At 46.9% G+C, this 14,792-nt stretch overlaps 1 protein-coding gene across 1 annotated transcript in view; it reads right to left on the reverse strand.

Moving 5' to 3' along the window:
• Positions 1-14,792, reverse strand: part of NBAS (NBAS subunit of NRZ tethering complex) — a 269,976-nt gene that overhangs the window by 63,911 nt on the left and 191,273 nt on the right. Inside the window, exons 40-41 of the mRNA XM_060188412.1 lie at positions 13,762-14,012; positions 12,254-12,588 (exon numbers count right to left, since the gene is read on the reverse strand). Coding sequence (XP_060044395.1) covers positions 12,254-12,588; positions 13,762-14,012 — 586 coding nt within the window. The remainder of the gene's footprint in view (positions 1-12,253; positions 12,589-13,761; positions 14,013-14,792) is intronic.

Consider the following 14,792-nt stretch of genomic DNA (forward strand, 5'->3'; position numbering starts at 1 on the left):
ACAGGCCAGAAGAGAATGGCAAAATATCTACCGAGTGCTCAATGAGAAAGGCTTTCAACCAAGACTACTGTATCCTGCTAGACTGTCATTCAGACTAGAGGGAGGCATAAACACCTTCTCAGACAAGCAACAGCTGAAAGAATCAACTATGACCAAATTTGCCCTGAAAGAAGTTCTGAAAGTTCTGCTATAAACAGTCAGACCACCATAAATATGCCATCTATCAGAACACTCTAAAAACTACAATAATGGCATTAAAATAAAATATCTTCAATCTATAATATCAATAAATGTCAATGGCCTGAATTCACCTACCAGAAGGTACAGAGTAGGAAGACGGATCAGAAAATACAACCCAGCCATATGTTGTCTGCAGGAATCCCACCTAACACAAGACAAACACAGACTCAAAGTGAAAATATGGGAAACTACCATACAAGACTATGGACCACAAAATAAAAGGTTAGGAACAGCTATGCTCATATCTGACACAATAGACCTTAAAATAAATACAATTTTAAAAGATAGGTATGGATATTACTTAGTGCTCAGAGGATCAATCAGTCAATAGGACTTAATGATTATCAACATCTATGCGCCCAATGAGAAGCCATCTAAATACATCAAACGCCTACTGAAAGAGCTACAGCAATATATCAACAGCAACACAGTCACAGTAGGGGACTTCAACACCCCACTCTCTCAACTTGACAGATCACCCAGCCAGCAAATCAACAAAGAAATGAGGGAGCTAAATAAAGAGATTGATAAACTAGAACTATTGGACATTTTCAGAGTAAAAAATGGTGATTTCACCATTTTCAGCCCATCGTGGATGGAGCTTGAAGAAATCGTGTTAAGTGAGATAAGTCAGAAACAGAAGGATGAATATGGGATGATCTCACTCACAGGCAGAAGTTGAAAAACAAGATCAGGAAAGAAAACACAAGTAGAACCTGAACTGCAGTTGGTGTACTGCACCAAAGCAAAAGATCCGGGGGGTGGGGGGAGTTCAGGTCCTGTAACAGGATGGCAGATGACCTACTGGGGGTTGTATTGTTGTGTGGAAAAATGAGAAATGTTATACATGTACAAACTACTGTATACTATATTTACTGTGGACTGTAAAACATTAATCCCCCAATAAAGAAATAAAAAAAAATATATTTTTTTAAGTTCCAAAATAAAAATAAGAAGGAAGTATTTTACTAAAAAAAAAAACCCCACAAAACACAACTTTGGTTGCATTTCCAGAGCTGGGGCCACAGAACAGCAAGAGCTATGTTTCTCTTCCCTTCTCTCCCTGGCCAACTAGGTGTATCAAAGAAGGTCACCTGACACAGAAACCAGACGAGACTAGGACTACTTTGGGACCCACTAAGGCAACGCCCATTTTGGATGGAGCTTGAAGAAATCATATTAAGTGAAATAAGTCAGAAAGAGAAGGGATGAATATGGGATGATCTCCCTTACAGGCAGAAGAGAAAATACTAAGCAGAACCTGGACAGGAGCTGGTGTACTGCACCAAAGTCAAAGACACTGGGGTTTGGGGTGGGTTCAGGTCCTGGAGTATGAGGGCAGAAGAGGACCTAGTATGGGTAAAACTGGGAAATGTCAATACACATACAACCTACTGTATTCACTGTCAACTATAAAACATTAAACTCCCAATAAAGAAATAAAACTTAATAAATAAAAAGACAAAAAAACATTTTTAAAAACTGACATGACTACAATGAAAGAAAGATCTTCTGTTGGTGCTAATTCTTCATTTTAATTTAATTTTATTATTTCTTTCTTTCTTTAACCAGAGCACTGCTCAGCTCTGGCTTATGGTGTGGTGTGAAGGAATGAATCTTGGATTCTGGAGGCTCAAGCACGAGAGTCTGTTTGCATAACCATTATGCTATCCCCCCCCCCACACACACACACACCCAGCCAATTCTGTTTTTGTTTTTTGCCTCCACGGTTATCGCTGGGGCTCGCTGCCTGCACCAGTCTCTTGCCCTTATCCAGCTTTTGCAGTCCTTACTTTGTCTGATCAGGTTAGCTTTGAAGTGACTGAGGGACGTGTAACAGAAGAAGGTCTCAGTAGAAACTGTTCTCAGCAGAGAAGAGCACAGAGTTTAAATGGGGAAGAATGAATCTTCGCGTTGACTATGGGCGAGGACATGTGAGATGAGTCACGCGGAAAAGGATGTCTTCCTTCCTCCAAAGAGAAAATATATCACAGTTGTCTTCTTTTAAAAATGTTATTATTCTTATCTTTATTTAGTGGCTATTTATTTACAGTCAGAAATAGAGAGGGCAGGGGGAGAGAGACAGAGAGATGCCTGCAGCCCTGCTTCACCACTTGGGAAGCTTCCCCCTGCAGGTGGGGACTGGGGGCTTGAACCCAGGTCCTTGTGGGCTGGAATGTGTGCGCTCAACCAGGCGCACTACCCCCCAGGGCCCTGCAGGAATTGCTTTCCGGAACAGCTCTAACCAGTCAACTCTCAGAAGGAGACTGTGGGGGGCCAGAGGGTGGCACACCCGCTTGAGAGCCCACATCAAGGTAGACAAAGACCCGGGATCGAGCGCCTGGCCCCCACCTGCAGGGGGGTGTTTCCTGAGCGGTGAAGCAGGGCTGCAGGTGTTTCTCCTCCGTCTCTCTCCCTCCACCTCCCCTCTCCTCGCAGTTTCTCTCTGTCCTGTCCAATAAAAGTGAAAAGGAATTCACCAGGAGCAGTGAATTCCTAGTGCAGGCCACTGAACCACAGTGATAAATAACCCTGAAGGAGGGAAGAAAAAGAAAAGACTCTCTTTTTAAATTAATTGATTAATTAGTTATTTTTATTGCCACTGGGGCTCAGTGCCAACACTAGAAAACCACTGCTACTGGCAGTCATTTATTTATTTTATTTATTTATTCCCTTTGTTGCCCTTGTTGTTTTATTGTTGTAGTTATTATTGTTGTTGTCATTGTTGGATAGGACAGAGAGAAATGGAGAGAGGAGGGGAAGACAGAGAGGAGGAGAGAAAGACAGACACCTGCAGACCTGCTTCACCGCCTGTGAAGCGACTCCCCTGCAGGTGGGGAGCCGGGGCTCGAAGCGGGATCCTTATGCCGGTCCTTGTGCTTTGCACCACCTGCGCTTAACCCGCTGTGCTACAGCCCGACTCCCGGCAGTCATTTTTCTTTTCTTAATTTTTACTAGGTAGAGGACAGAGAGAAACTGAGAAAGGATGAGTTAAGAGAGAAAGATAAACACCCGAGGGCCACCTGCTGTTGAGGAGTGGGGGCTCGAACCCAGGTCCTTCCTCTTGGGGATATAGGGATTAAGCGGGCGTGCCACGGCCCAGGCCATACTGTTTACTTCTGTGTGTGTCACTGGCATGATGGATTGATAATATCGGCACAAACCAAGGGAGTCGCCGTGCTGCTCAAGGGTGATGGGCTTCAGATGTTCTTGAGGAGGGAGCAAAAGTCCTTCATGCTGGGAAGATGGTGTCAGAGTTGAGAATAGGGTCAGAAGTTGGATTCGAGCAGAGAGAAGCTCCCAAATGTGAGGCAAGTACATAACTATCAGTAACTGTTAACACCATCGATTTGACCTCACCCACCTGCATGTGAGCTGTCAGGCTCAGGCAAAAATGACTAAAGTCATGGGCCCCTTGGAACAGACCTAAAACAGACTTCCTAGCTTCTTCCCACACAAAGACCCCTAGTTTCATCTTATCTAGTCTTACCTTTGGGTTCCTGCTTATTAAACAATCTGTCCTGCTTTCTATCTTACCTCCTTTCAGCCACCAAGTTGCAGGTGCTACCATGATGCCACCCTGACTTCCCTGGGCAGACAACCTCACCCACGTGTCCTAGCACCTCCCCTCCCCAGAGCCCTGCCCCACTAGGGAAAGACAGAGACAGGCTGGGGGTGTGGATCCACCTGCCATCATCACCCATGTCCAGCAGAGAAGCAATGACAGAAGCCAGAACTCCCACCTTCTCCTCCCCATAAGGATCTTTGGTCCATCCTCCCAGAGGGATAAATAAGCTTCCCAAAGGGATGAAGATGGGATGATCTCCCTTATAGACAGAAGTTGAAAAATAAGATCAGGAGGGAAAACACTAAGCAGAACCTGGACTGGAGTTGGTGTATTGCACCAAATTAAAGACTCTGGGATGGGGGGAGGGCTGAGGTCTGGAGGAGAACCTAGTGGGGGTTGTACTGTTAGTTGGAAATGTTATCCATGTACAAACTATTGTATTTTACGGTCAACTGTAAACCATTAATCCCCCCCAATAAAGAAATACCATTTTAAGAAAAGGAAGGGAAAGAGAAAAAAGAAAAAAACAAAGACTAGGAAAGTTTCCAGTGGAGGGGATGAGACACGGAGCTCTGGTGGTGCAAACTGTGAGGAACTGTACCCCTGTTATCTTACAATCTTGTTAAACATTATTAAATCACTAAACATGAATAATATGAAATTTCAAACACTGGACACACATGCTTCTAATGTTCTACATGAAGAGTTGAGTCTCACTCTATGCTGAAATACAGTAAGGAAAAGGCATCTGTGTGGCTGTCTGAATTACGAGTTTCAGGGCTTGTTTCTTTATGCATTGCTACTTTTGTTTGACAAAACAACTAAGGGACAAACTATGGCTATTCAAACTTTGGAAGGCAACTTCTCCAAAGTGAACAAACGGGTCTTGTCACTTCAAGGAACGCAACTCACAGTATTTGCTGCCAATGGTAAAGCTCTCAAGCAAACCTCAGAATTCTAGAAAACGGGCACCCACCACAGTAAGTCTGACAGTGATCCGAGATTAATCTAATGAGGAGTGCTCACACTGAGGAGTGACAGTCTGCTGATGCCAGGTAACACAGTGCTGTGGAGTGGAACGACACTCTTGGGAGGTCTGCACAATTCAGTAGCACACCATTTTAAAATGCTTAATTCACTGTCGTTATTTCCCATAGTTGTCACTGGAGTTTCACTGCACTAGGTCAGATTTTTCAGATAAAAAGACAGAGATGGTGAGACAGGGGCAGACAGCATAGCTCTGAGGCTTCCTGCAGTACAGTGGGGGCTGGAGTTACTCTGGGGTTGTGCACGTAGCAAAGCAAGCGAGTATACCACCACAGTACAAGTCACATCCGGGTCCAATTTCCACTCACCACCTGGGCCACTGGTTTGACTATCACTAGGTTACAAAGAGTCCAAGGATGTAGTTTCAGATTCAGCATTACAACTAGTTTCTCCCCCCCCCCCACCCCACTTATCTTTTTCTTTTGCCTCGAGGATTATTTCTGGGGCTCGGTGCCGACACTACAAATCCGCTGCTCCTCGCGGCCATTTTTTTATTCCCATTGGACAGTACAAAGAGAAATTGAGAGGGAAGGGGAAGGGAGATAGAGAAGGGGAGAGAGAGGCCAGGTGGGGGTTCATGTGGTTGAGTGTACACATCACAGTGCACATGGACCAGGGTTCAAACCCCTGGTCCCCACCTGCAGGGGAATTCATGAGAAGTGCACTACTGAGGGGCCAGGCAGTGGCGCACCTGGTTAAGCTCACACATCACAGTGCACAAGGACCCAGGTTTAAGCCCCTGGTCCCGGCTGCAGGGGGGAAAGCTTCACAAGACGTGAGGCAGGGCTGCAGGTGTCTCTCTGTGTCTCTCTCCTCCTCTATCTCTCCTCTCCTCTCAACTGCATTCTGTCTCTATCCAATAAGAAACAAAGAAATAGAAATATTTAAAAAAAGAAGTGCAGGTCTCCGTTATGATGACTGTATTGTGAATAGAACAAACTTCACTTTCTCAAGAGAGGCCTTTTCCACCCTGGTCTCCACAGTGACTAGAAGTGTTGCACAGTTCACAAGGCTGGGTCCAAATGCTCATTTAATCTGAACCTGCGTGATGTGTGTTTCTTCTCTGTGTCTGAAGGTCATAGGCCTTCCACACAGTCGGCTTCGGTGCATCATCTAGACGCGTTTCTGCAGATTCTGGCCGTCAACCTCCGTCCCGGTGAGGTGGCAGTGTTCTGCTGCAAAGCTCCTGCGATGACAGCTACAAGGCAGCTCTGTGCTGCAGTCTTACCCTGAAAAACCACAATTTACTAGCAGGGCATCTTCACCCAGGAGACACGGTGCCCTCCTGTGACTCTCTTCCCTACAATTTCTATGAATTCGGCTAATGCCAGTGGTGACGTGACCGAGCGACTATTATCACTGGCCAGAGAGTCTTCCCCCTGCTGACTGTATCAGAGACTCGGTCCTCCATCAGGGCTCTGAGTTCTGTTATCTGAACAACTGCTCACTGCTCTCGTTACATGCTCTAGACTTACTTCACCAGTTCTCTCCAAAATTTTGGCCCTGAACTAGACGTCGGTGAACATTTAAAGACTGCACGCCGTGTATGAACAGTTTACATTTTTAACATCATGTACAAGCTGTGGTAACATCTGGTGTTTTCCAAGTGTGTTTTGCAAATCTGAGCAAATGCAGCTGCACTTGTTTGTTTTTTTCTCAATGTGGCTTCTGACGCGTGCAGGCTGTATCCCTATTTGAATTCTATAGGAATCCTATACATGGAGCATAGCGCTGTGTGATTTTAAACTGTTTTTCAATTGATGAAGTATTACTTATTTATTATTGGATAGAGACAGAGAAAAATTGAAAGGGAAGGGGGAGCTAGAGAAGAAAAGAGAAAGAGAGACACCGGCAGCCCTGCTTGACCACTTGTGAAGCATTCCTCCTGCAAGTGGGGACCGGGGGCTTGAACCTGGATCCTTGTGCACTGCAATGTATGTGCTTCGCCAGGTATGCCAGGGCTTGGCCCCTGAGCACTATGTGACTCTTAAGCATGCATTTTTATCTAAATGTCACACTTTTTCTCTCTAAATGGAGATTAAAAGCTTGTCACTGAATAAAATAAATTAAGACATAAATGTAGATGAAGAATGTGAAATTGATTTTAAATGTATTTATTTCACATCCACATAACTGCCCCGACTCATCAGAAAACTACCTCTCAAGACAGTTTTTAATAAAAGAATATCTCAGCGAGTCTTACGCCGTCTGCACTAAAAGCTCCCTGGCTCAGTTACTGTTGGGCCAGTTAAGCACCTCTCCCCTGGGAAAAAATAAACAGATGTGCACAAGCATGTGTTCGACATTTCCAAGTGGTTAAAAGCTGAAGGGTAGAAAAGCAGGGGGCTGGGCGGTGGCGCAGCGGGTTAAGCGCACGTGGCGCAGAGTGCAGGGACTGGCGTGAGGATCCCGGTTCGCGCCCCCGACCTCCCACCTGCAGGGGGAGTCGCTTCACAAGTGGTGAAGCAGGTCTGCAGGTGTCTGTCTGTCTTTCTCTCTCCCTCTCTGTCCTATCCAACAATGACAACAATAAAAATAACAACAACAACAATAATATACAATAAGGGCAACAAAAAGGGAAAAAATAGCCTCCAGGAGCAATGGATTTATAGTGCAGGCACCGAGCCCCGGCAACAACCCTGAGGGGGGGAAAAAAGCCGGCTGCTGAGAGTACACTGTCACTTGATATCCTCCCACCCAAAACACAGGGACACAGTCCTCTCAACACCGAAGTTTCTTCATGAGTGGCAGCCGCTGTTGCCAAGTCTAAAGCTGCCTGTCCCTTCCCTTCCTCATGAGCAGCCTTGAGCCTTGGACGGTCTGCCTGCTTTCCTTACTGAGCTCACACGGAATGTCTGAAACCCCTGCCCGCTGGAGGGAAGAGAGCGTCTTCCAGGGAAGGGCCTCCACCCTCCTCTCCCGTCTCTTCAGCTAGTTCCCAGGGCCGGTTCTGCAGACATGTCCTTGGGCTTCACACTCTCCACCTGACTCGGTGGTTCTTCCCTTACTCCCTGCACGGCTCACAGTGGCTTGGCTGTGGAACCAGCTTTGTTCTTGGCGACGCTGAACTAGTGCTTGCTGCCACTTCCCCATGTGGGTCAGCCTCTTCCTGGACGCCTAGTGTAGATAGACTCTGTCCTCTGCTGCGCTCTCTCTTTCTCCCTGCCATTTCCCCCACATGGGTCAGCCTCTTCCTGGACGCCTAGTCTAGATAGACTCTGTCCTCTGCTGCGCTCTCTCTCTCTCTCTCTCTCTCTCGTGTTATCCCAAGGCTCTATGAAGGACCCTTGGGCTCCTTGATTTAAGCTGCTGGTTCTCTGTTTTCTTGTTCTTTTTTTTAATATTTATTTATTTATTTATTCCCTTTTGTAGCCCTTGTTGTTTAATTGTTATAGTTATTGTTGGATAGGACAGAGAGAAATGGAGAGAGGAGGGGGAGAGAAAGATAAGACACCTGCAGACCTACTTCACTACTTGTGAAGCGACTCCCCTGCAGGTGGGGAGCCGGGGGCTCGAACCGGGATCCTTACGCCAGTCCTTGCGTTTTGCGCCACCTGGGCTTAACCCGCTGCGCTACCGCCCAACTCTCGGTTCTCTGGTTTCTTAGAGACTGAGCAGAGGTCCTTGCACAGTGCTCCTCGAGGTCACACTCTAGTGCCTCAGTCTCCCCACCAAGTAAAGTTCCGGAAGTCACAGTACTTGTCTCAGAGAGGCAGCGATTAGCTAGAGATTACAAGACGAAGTCTCAGCTGAGAAGTGTCCCGCTCAGAATTCAAGGCCAGATTTATGAAACTCCAAACATGTGCTCTTTTCAAATGCATCATGCTATTACCTTTAAAATCAACCTTACTAAAAAAAAAAATATGTAATAGTAGGGGGGGGGGAATCAACCATATTATGGGTCCTGGGTCAGACTGGTGGCGTAAGAGCTAACAGCTTTTATACACTTGGCTCGTGTTGGGGAGCTACTCCCTGCACTAATCCAGCTCTCTGGGCCTATCCGACATCGTCACCATCCTCCCCGACAATGTCTCAGGCCGCCTGCAAGGTGGCGATTAGGCTCAGGCAAAACTGACTAAAGCCAAGGACCATGCGGAGCGTCCCTCCTAGAACAGACTTCCATGCTTCTCCTGTATGAAAACCCTAGTTCAGCTGCTCTACGCCGGCTGTGTTCCTGTTTCTTAAAGTATTTGTCCTGCATTGTATCTCACTGCCTTTTAGCCACCAAGAATCAGACCCTATCATGACATCATCCTGACTCTGGGCAGACGACCTCACCTTTGTGTCCTGGAGCCTCCCCTCCCCAGAGTCCTGTCCCACTAGGGAAAGACAGAGACAGGCTGGGGGTGTGGAGCCACCTGCCAACACCCATGTCCAGCAGAGAAGCAATGACAGAAGCCAGAACTCCCACCTTCTGGGTCCATAAAGATCCTGGGTCCATGCTCCCAGAGGGATAAAGAACAGGGGAGCTTCTAATGGAGGAGGTGGGACACAGAACTCTGGCGGTGGGAACTGTGTGGAATTGTACCCCTGTGATCTTACGATCTTGTTAATCATCATTAAATCACTAATAAAAAACGGGGGGGGGGGATCTTACTTTTCTTTGAAAACAGAAACAGCCATCTTATTTTGTATAACACTACTTATAAAATTTAAAACACCATGCTTAAGTGACTTGAGTTGCAATAATAAACAAATGAAGTCACATGGTTAACCACAAGTATCTATCTAGTGGGCGAGAAAAATTACTATTTTCTAGAGATGTGTGAAATCTCTACTTGTGCCAACATCCAAACAAATCACCAGAGCTCCTTAGCCTTCACATGTGATTTTCAAGACGACGATATCAGCTGTAGCGAAACCCCTGGAACAGTGGACAGGGGAGAGTTGCCAGCGTGTAGGAAAAGAAAACAGCAGCTCAGATGCGCAAGAGAAGGGCGGAAGGAATGTCCCAAAGAAACACGCCTCAGTGAGTGAGACCGGCGGTTAGAAGATGTCTTGGTAAAGAGAATGCCCTGCAGACAACCCACCCCTGTGTCCCGGAACCCCACCTCACCAGAGAAGAAAATCCCCACAAAGAAAAGGTAGAAACAACAGGCTGGGGGTGTGGATCCACCTGCCAACACCATGTTCAGCGGAGAAGCAGTGACAGAAGCCACAACTCCCACCTTCTGCTCCCCATACAGAATTTGGGTCCATGCTCCCAGAGGGGGACGAAGCGATAGGGGGAAGATGACCAGAGGGCTCTGAACTCCAACTCCATCAGGACCCAGAGAGAGAAGAGGAAAGAGAGAGGGACACTTGGATGTAGTAACAGGGTTATGTGTAGCTTGGAAAGGAAAAGACGGGACCTTTAAAAGAAGGAGGGTGAGGGCAAGTATATATAAATATAGACAGATAGTTGTCGAAATAAGAGTCGACCCATACCTTATAATTTCCCCAACCTTGGGAGAACTACTGTAGCTTCTTCCAGTCGAGGGTTCGGAGATTCAGAACTCTGGTGGTGGGTACGGTATGGAATTATAGCCCTACTGACATGTAACTTCGCAAATCCATATTAAATCACCAATTGGGAAGAAAAAAAAAGTTCCCAGAAAGGCGGGATTCTGTATATGTTAGGACCCAGTTCTATAAAATATACAAATAAATAAAATAATAAAAAGGGGGAAATGGGCAAATATAGACAGAGAGTTGTAGAAACAGTAGTCAGCCTGGAGGAGAACTCCTGGAGCTTCCAGTGGAGGGACTGGGGACCCGGAACTCTGGGTGAGGACCGTGTGGAGTTGGACCTGTTGTAGTTTGATTTTGTAAATCAGTGTTAAGTCAGCGATAAGAAGTATGAATCCAATGCCCTGGACCTTCTGAGGCGGAGAGTAAGAGGACAAGGACAAGCATCACTGGTTCTGAGCGAGACACTGCTGAATAATTAGAGCAGATACTAGAATTCTACTAAAAGGCTCCGACTTGAGCATGAAATTGGGTTGGAAAATGTCAGACAGGCTCCCTTGGGTAATTCTATCACTGAGCCAATGACTCAATGTTATGCATGTGCTTCCTGCTTAAGGGCATATGGATTTTTGTTTTCTGCCAGGACTCTGCACCTGCATGATTCCACTGTAACCGGTAGACTTTATCACCCGTCATGTGGACTGTGACAGACAAATGAATTGGGGGAGGGGGGAGGGAGAGAGAGAGAGAGGGAGAGGGAGGGAGAGGGAGAGAGAGGGAGGGGGAGAGGGAGAGAACAAAAAGGCCACACGGCAGCACCACTCTAACTCTACCATCCTTGAATCCTCCTCTGTGCATGGTGCTCGCCTGTGGTTCGGGGAACTTGAAGCTATGTCCTTACAGTGGGAACAATAGCGATCAATGGATTTAAAATCACAGTTATTGCTTTAATAGGTTCCTGATTACTGAACAATTTGTTTTGCTTAATATCTTAATGTTTTTCAGCCACCAAGTTGCAGATGCTACCATGACACCATCCTGACTTCCCTGGGCAGATGTCCTCACCCACATGTCCTAATACCCCACATCCCCAGAGCCCTGCTCCACTCGGGAAAGACAGAAACAGGCTGGGGGTGTGGATCCACCTGCAAACACCCATGTCCAGCAGAGAAGCAGTTACAGAAGCCAGACCTCCCACCTTCTGCTCCACATAAAGATCTTTGGTCCGTATTCCCAGAGGGATAAAGAACGGGGAAGCTTCCGATGGAGGGAGGATGGGATACAGAATTCTGGTGGTGGGAATTGTATGGAACTGTACCCTTCTTATCCCACAATCTTGCCAATCATTATTAAATCACCAATAAACTAGATTTGGGGAAAAAAAAAAAAAAAGAATAGGGCAGAACTTTTAAAAAAAAAAACCAAAATCACAATTCACTGTCAGCCTGACTCAGAACACAGGTGAGGTGGACTGGGAAAGACAGAAAACCTCTCTTCACATCAGTTAGGAAGCGGAGACTGCAGCATTTCCTATAAAATGGCACCTTATAAAGGTGTACCGAATAAACATGTAAATTAGAACAGTCATGTTTAATTTATGCTACTTAGACAGCTGAGTTAGAAGAAAATGATTTCCCGATTAAAACGCTTCATGGCTTCGTAAGAAAATACACCCCAAAGTATAAGGGTGTCTGTCATAGAGAGAAAAGAGTTGGGTAGACTGGACTCATAAATTATTTGCAAGTTCAGAAGTAGTAATTGGCTTAAGCTATTTTTTAGAATACATATTAAATTAAAAAAAAAAAAAAAACCACAGCAGCTTAACAACAACACAAGGTAAAGTGACCATTGCTCATGTCAGGAAAACCAAAGCAAAGCTACAGTAGCTAAGAGCCATTTCCCAGTCTTTCTCAAGTGTTTGATCTGGGTGCTAGCACCTTTGCTGGTTACCTTGGTCACCGCTTTTGGAGAAAAGGTGATTGCGTCCACCACGGTGATGAGGTCTGCTGGGTGGAGGCGGTCAAGGTACTTGGTGCAGACATCGTAGGCATGAAGCCACTCCGGGGAGGACGCCGGGACTTGTTTGATGAGGTGAGGGTCACCGGCCCAGAACAACTTCTGCAGCCAGATGGTGTACAGGGAGCTTGGGGAGACCATCCGCCCGTCCTTCTCGGGGATTTTGGAAACCAGTTTGGAAAGAGAGAAGATGTTTTGACTTGACAGTACAGGCTCTAGTGCTTCGAGAGGACTAGCGTTTTCATCTGTCAGCTTCTTGTAATCAAGACCTGTCGGAAAGAGAGGGAGAGGGGAGCAGTTCAGTCCAACACAAAAGTCCAGGGGTTTTCGGACACACGCTGGGTCCTCTGTACGGTGGACCGCAAAGACTGGCGTCCTGGTCCGGCCAGGGCAGACAGGTCCGTCTGTCAGCTAGGTGGAGTATCTGAGCTCTAGTCAGCGTCTGAGGCTCAAGCCACTGTGCAGTCCGTACAGGGGCCACACAACAGTGGGGGTAGTGGCATCTCCCACTTCTCCACTCCCTCCTGGGGTGTAGTCCCCTTTCTCATCGGTGAGCTCAGCAGACTGCATTTCATCCGTTAGTTATTCATCTCGCATCTCCGCAGTCATGTGAAGGCAGGGACCGAACCTTACCTCTCGCCCTCTGTGTCCAATCCAGGGTCTAACTGGACGGTCCGGGAAACAACAAATAAACTGATGCAGTCTCAGGACTGTTCTAAATGACAGCAGAGATGAAGACGTCTTCTAAATTAGAAAATGCCACACGCGGTTGAGAAGCGTGTGCACATTTGATTTTTTTAGTTATAAGCATGGAGACATGCTAGGGTCACTCTGACAACCCCACACGACTTCTCAGAGGCCATGGGCTTCTTCCTTTTAAACATTTCACCTCAGTGAGAGCATGACAGGCCGTTATCTAATGCAAAGGGTCTCGCTGTTCCCGTTCACAGACTGACTATCATAGCAGACAAAGTGTGAAGGGGGCACTTGGGTTTTGGTATCAGGTGCTGTACACGCTGCTGTGTCACTGTCAATAGCTTCCTTAGGTTCTCTGGAATTTAATTCAGAAATCTCTCAGCATCAGAACCTGTGATGCCAGACCCATGCCAGTCACTCTTCACAGTGCACGACTTCACAGAATATGAGCTCCTGGGTGCAAGCTCAAGAGTGACTTCACGGGGACGGGGAAAATAAAAAGTTGAAATTTAAAAAAAAAAAAAATTATTTATTTATTACTGAATATAGAGACAGAGAAATCGAGAGGGGAGGGGATGACAGAGAGGGAGAGAGACAGAGAAACACCTGCAGCCCTTGCTTCACCGCCTGTGAAGCGACTCCCCTGCAGGTGGGGACCAGGGGCTTGAACCTGGGTCCTGGCACACTGAAATGTGTGCGCTCAACCGGGTGCGCCACTGCCTGGTCCACAGGAAAGGTCGTCTTACCTGATGCAACCGCTTTAAGTTTCTTCAACAGTCGGATGTGGGTTTCCGGTTTGATGGTGTGCTTCTCCGCATCGGCACAGCCACAGTGTTGCAGGAGAGAGAAGTAATACAGCAGCCTCTCGTGATCCACGCCACCAATGGCGGGGTAGACGTACTTGGCCATGTGTCTCTGAAAGGCCTCGGGGTCAGTCTGCAGCGTCTCCAAGAGACGGAGGCCTTGAGCTCGGTTTCCAATCTCTACTGTGGTCAGGCTGAAAGCAAGCAGAGCCAACTAGTAACATTTCCTTCTCGATGTCCCTCTGCTCTCCTTTTTATTTATTTCATAACCCAGAAAGAAAAGCCATGGTTTAAAGTTCTTTCGTTCCCCCGCAAAGCCAGCAAACCGCGCAGCGGAGGCAGTTTGTACAAAGAAAAACGAGAATGGGAGATTCCCGCTAACGCTGGTGCTTCCGGCAGAGGGCGTGTGTGTGTGTGTGTGTGTGCTTTGCCAGGTGCACTGCTGGTGCCAGGCCCTGAGTATGTTTTATCCTAAGTGAGATGTCTTTGTAACTTAATAAAAAATAAAAAAAACACATCTCGCTTTCAAATGTAGGAACAGGCTGGGGGTGTGGATCCACCTGACACCGACATGTCCAGCAGAGAAGCAATGACAGAAGCCACAACTCCTGCCTTCTGCACCCCACAAAGATCTTTGGTCCATCCTCCCAGAGGGACAGAGAATATGGAAGTTTCCAGAGAAGGGGAGGGGACAAGGAACTCCAGTGGTGGGAACTGTGTGGCGTTGTGGTGCTCTTATCCCACAGTCTTGTCGATCACTATTGAGTCGCTCATAAAAGTGAATAAATGAAAAGACATGAGCAGCAGTGCACCTGTTACAGGACCCAAGTCCAAGCCCTCCATCCTCACCTGAAGGGGGAGAGGAAGCTTCACAAGCAGTGCAGAAGTGCTGTGGGTGTCTCTCTCTCCCTCTCTACCCCTCCCCTCTCAATTTCTCTCTGCCTCTACAAAAAAAAAAAATAGACATTTTGTTT

The sequence above is a fragment of the Erinaceus europaeus genome, chromosome 3 (assembly GCF_950295315.1).
Source record: "Erinaceus europaeus chromosome 3, mEriEur2.1, whole genome shotgun sequence".
Lineage (NCBI taxonomy): Eukaryota > Metazoa > Chordata > Mammalia > Eulipotyphla > Erinaceidae > Erinaceus > Erinaceus europaeus.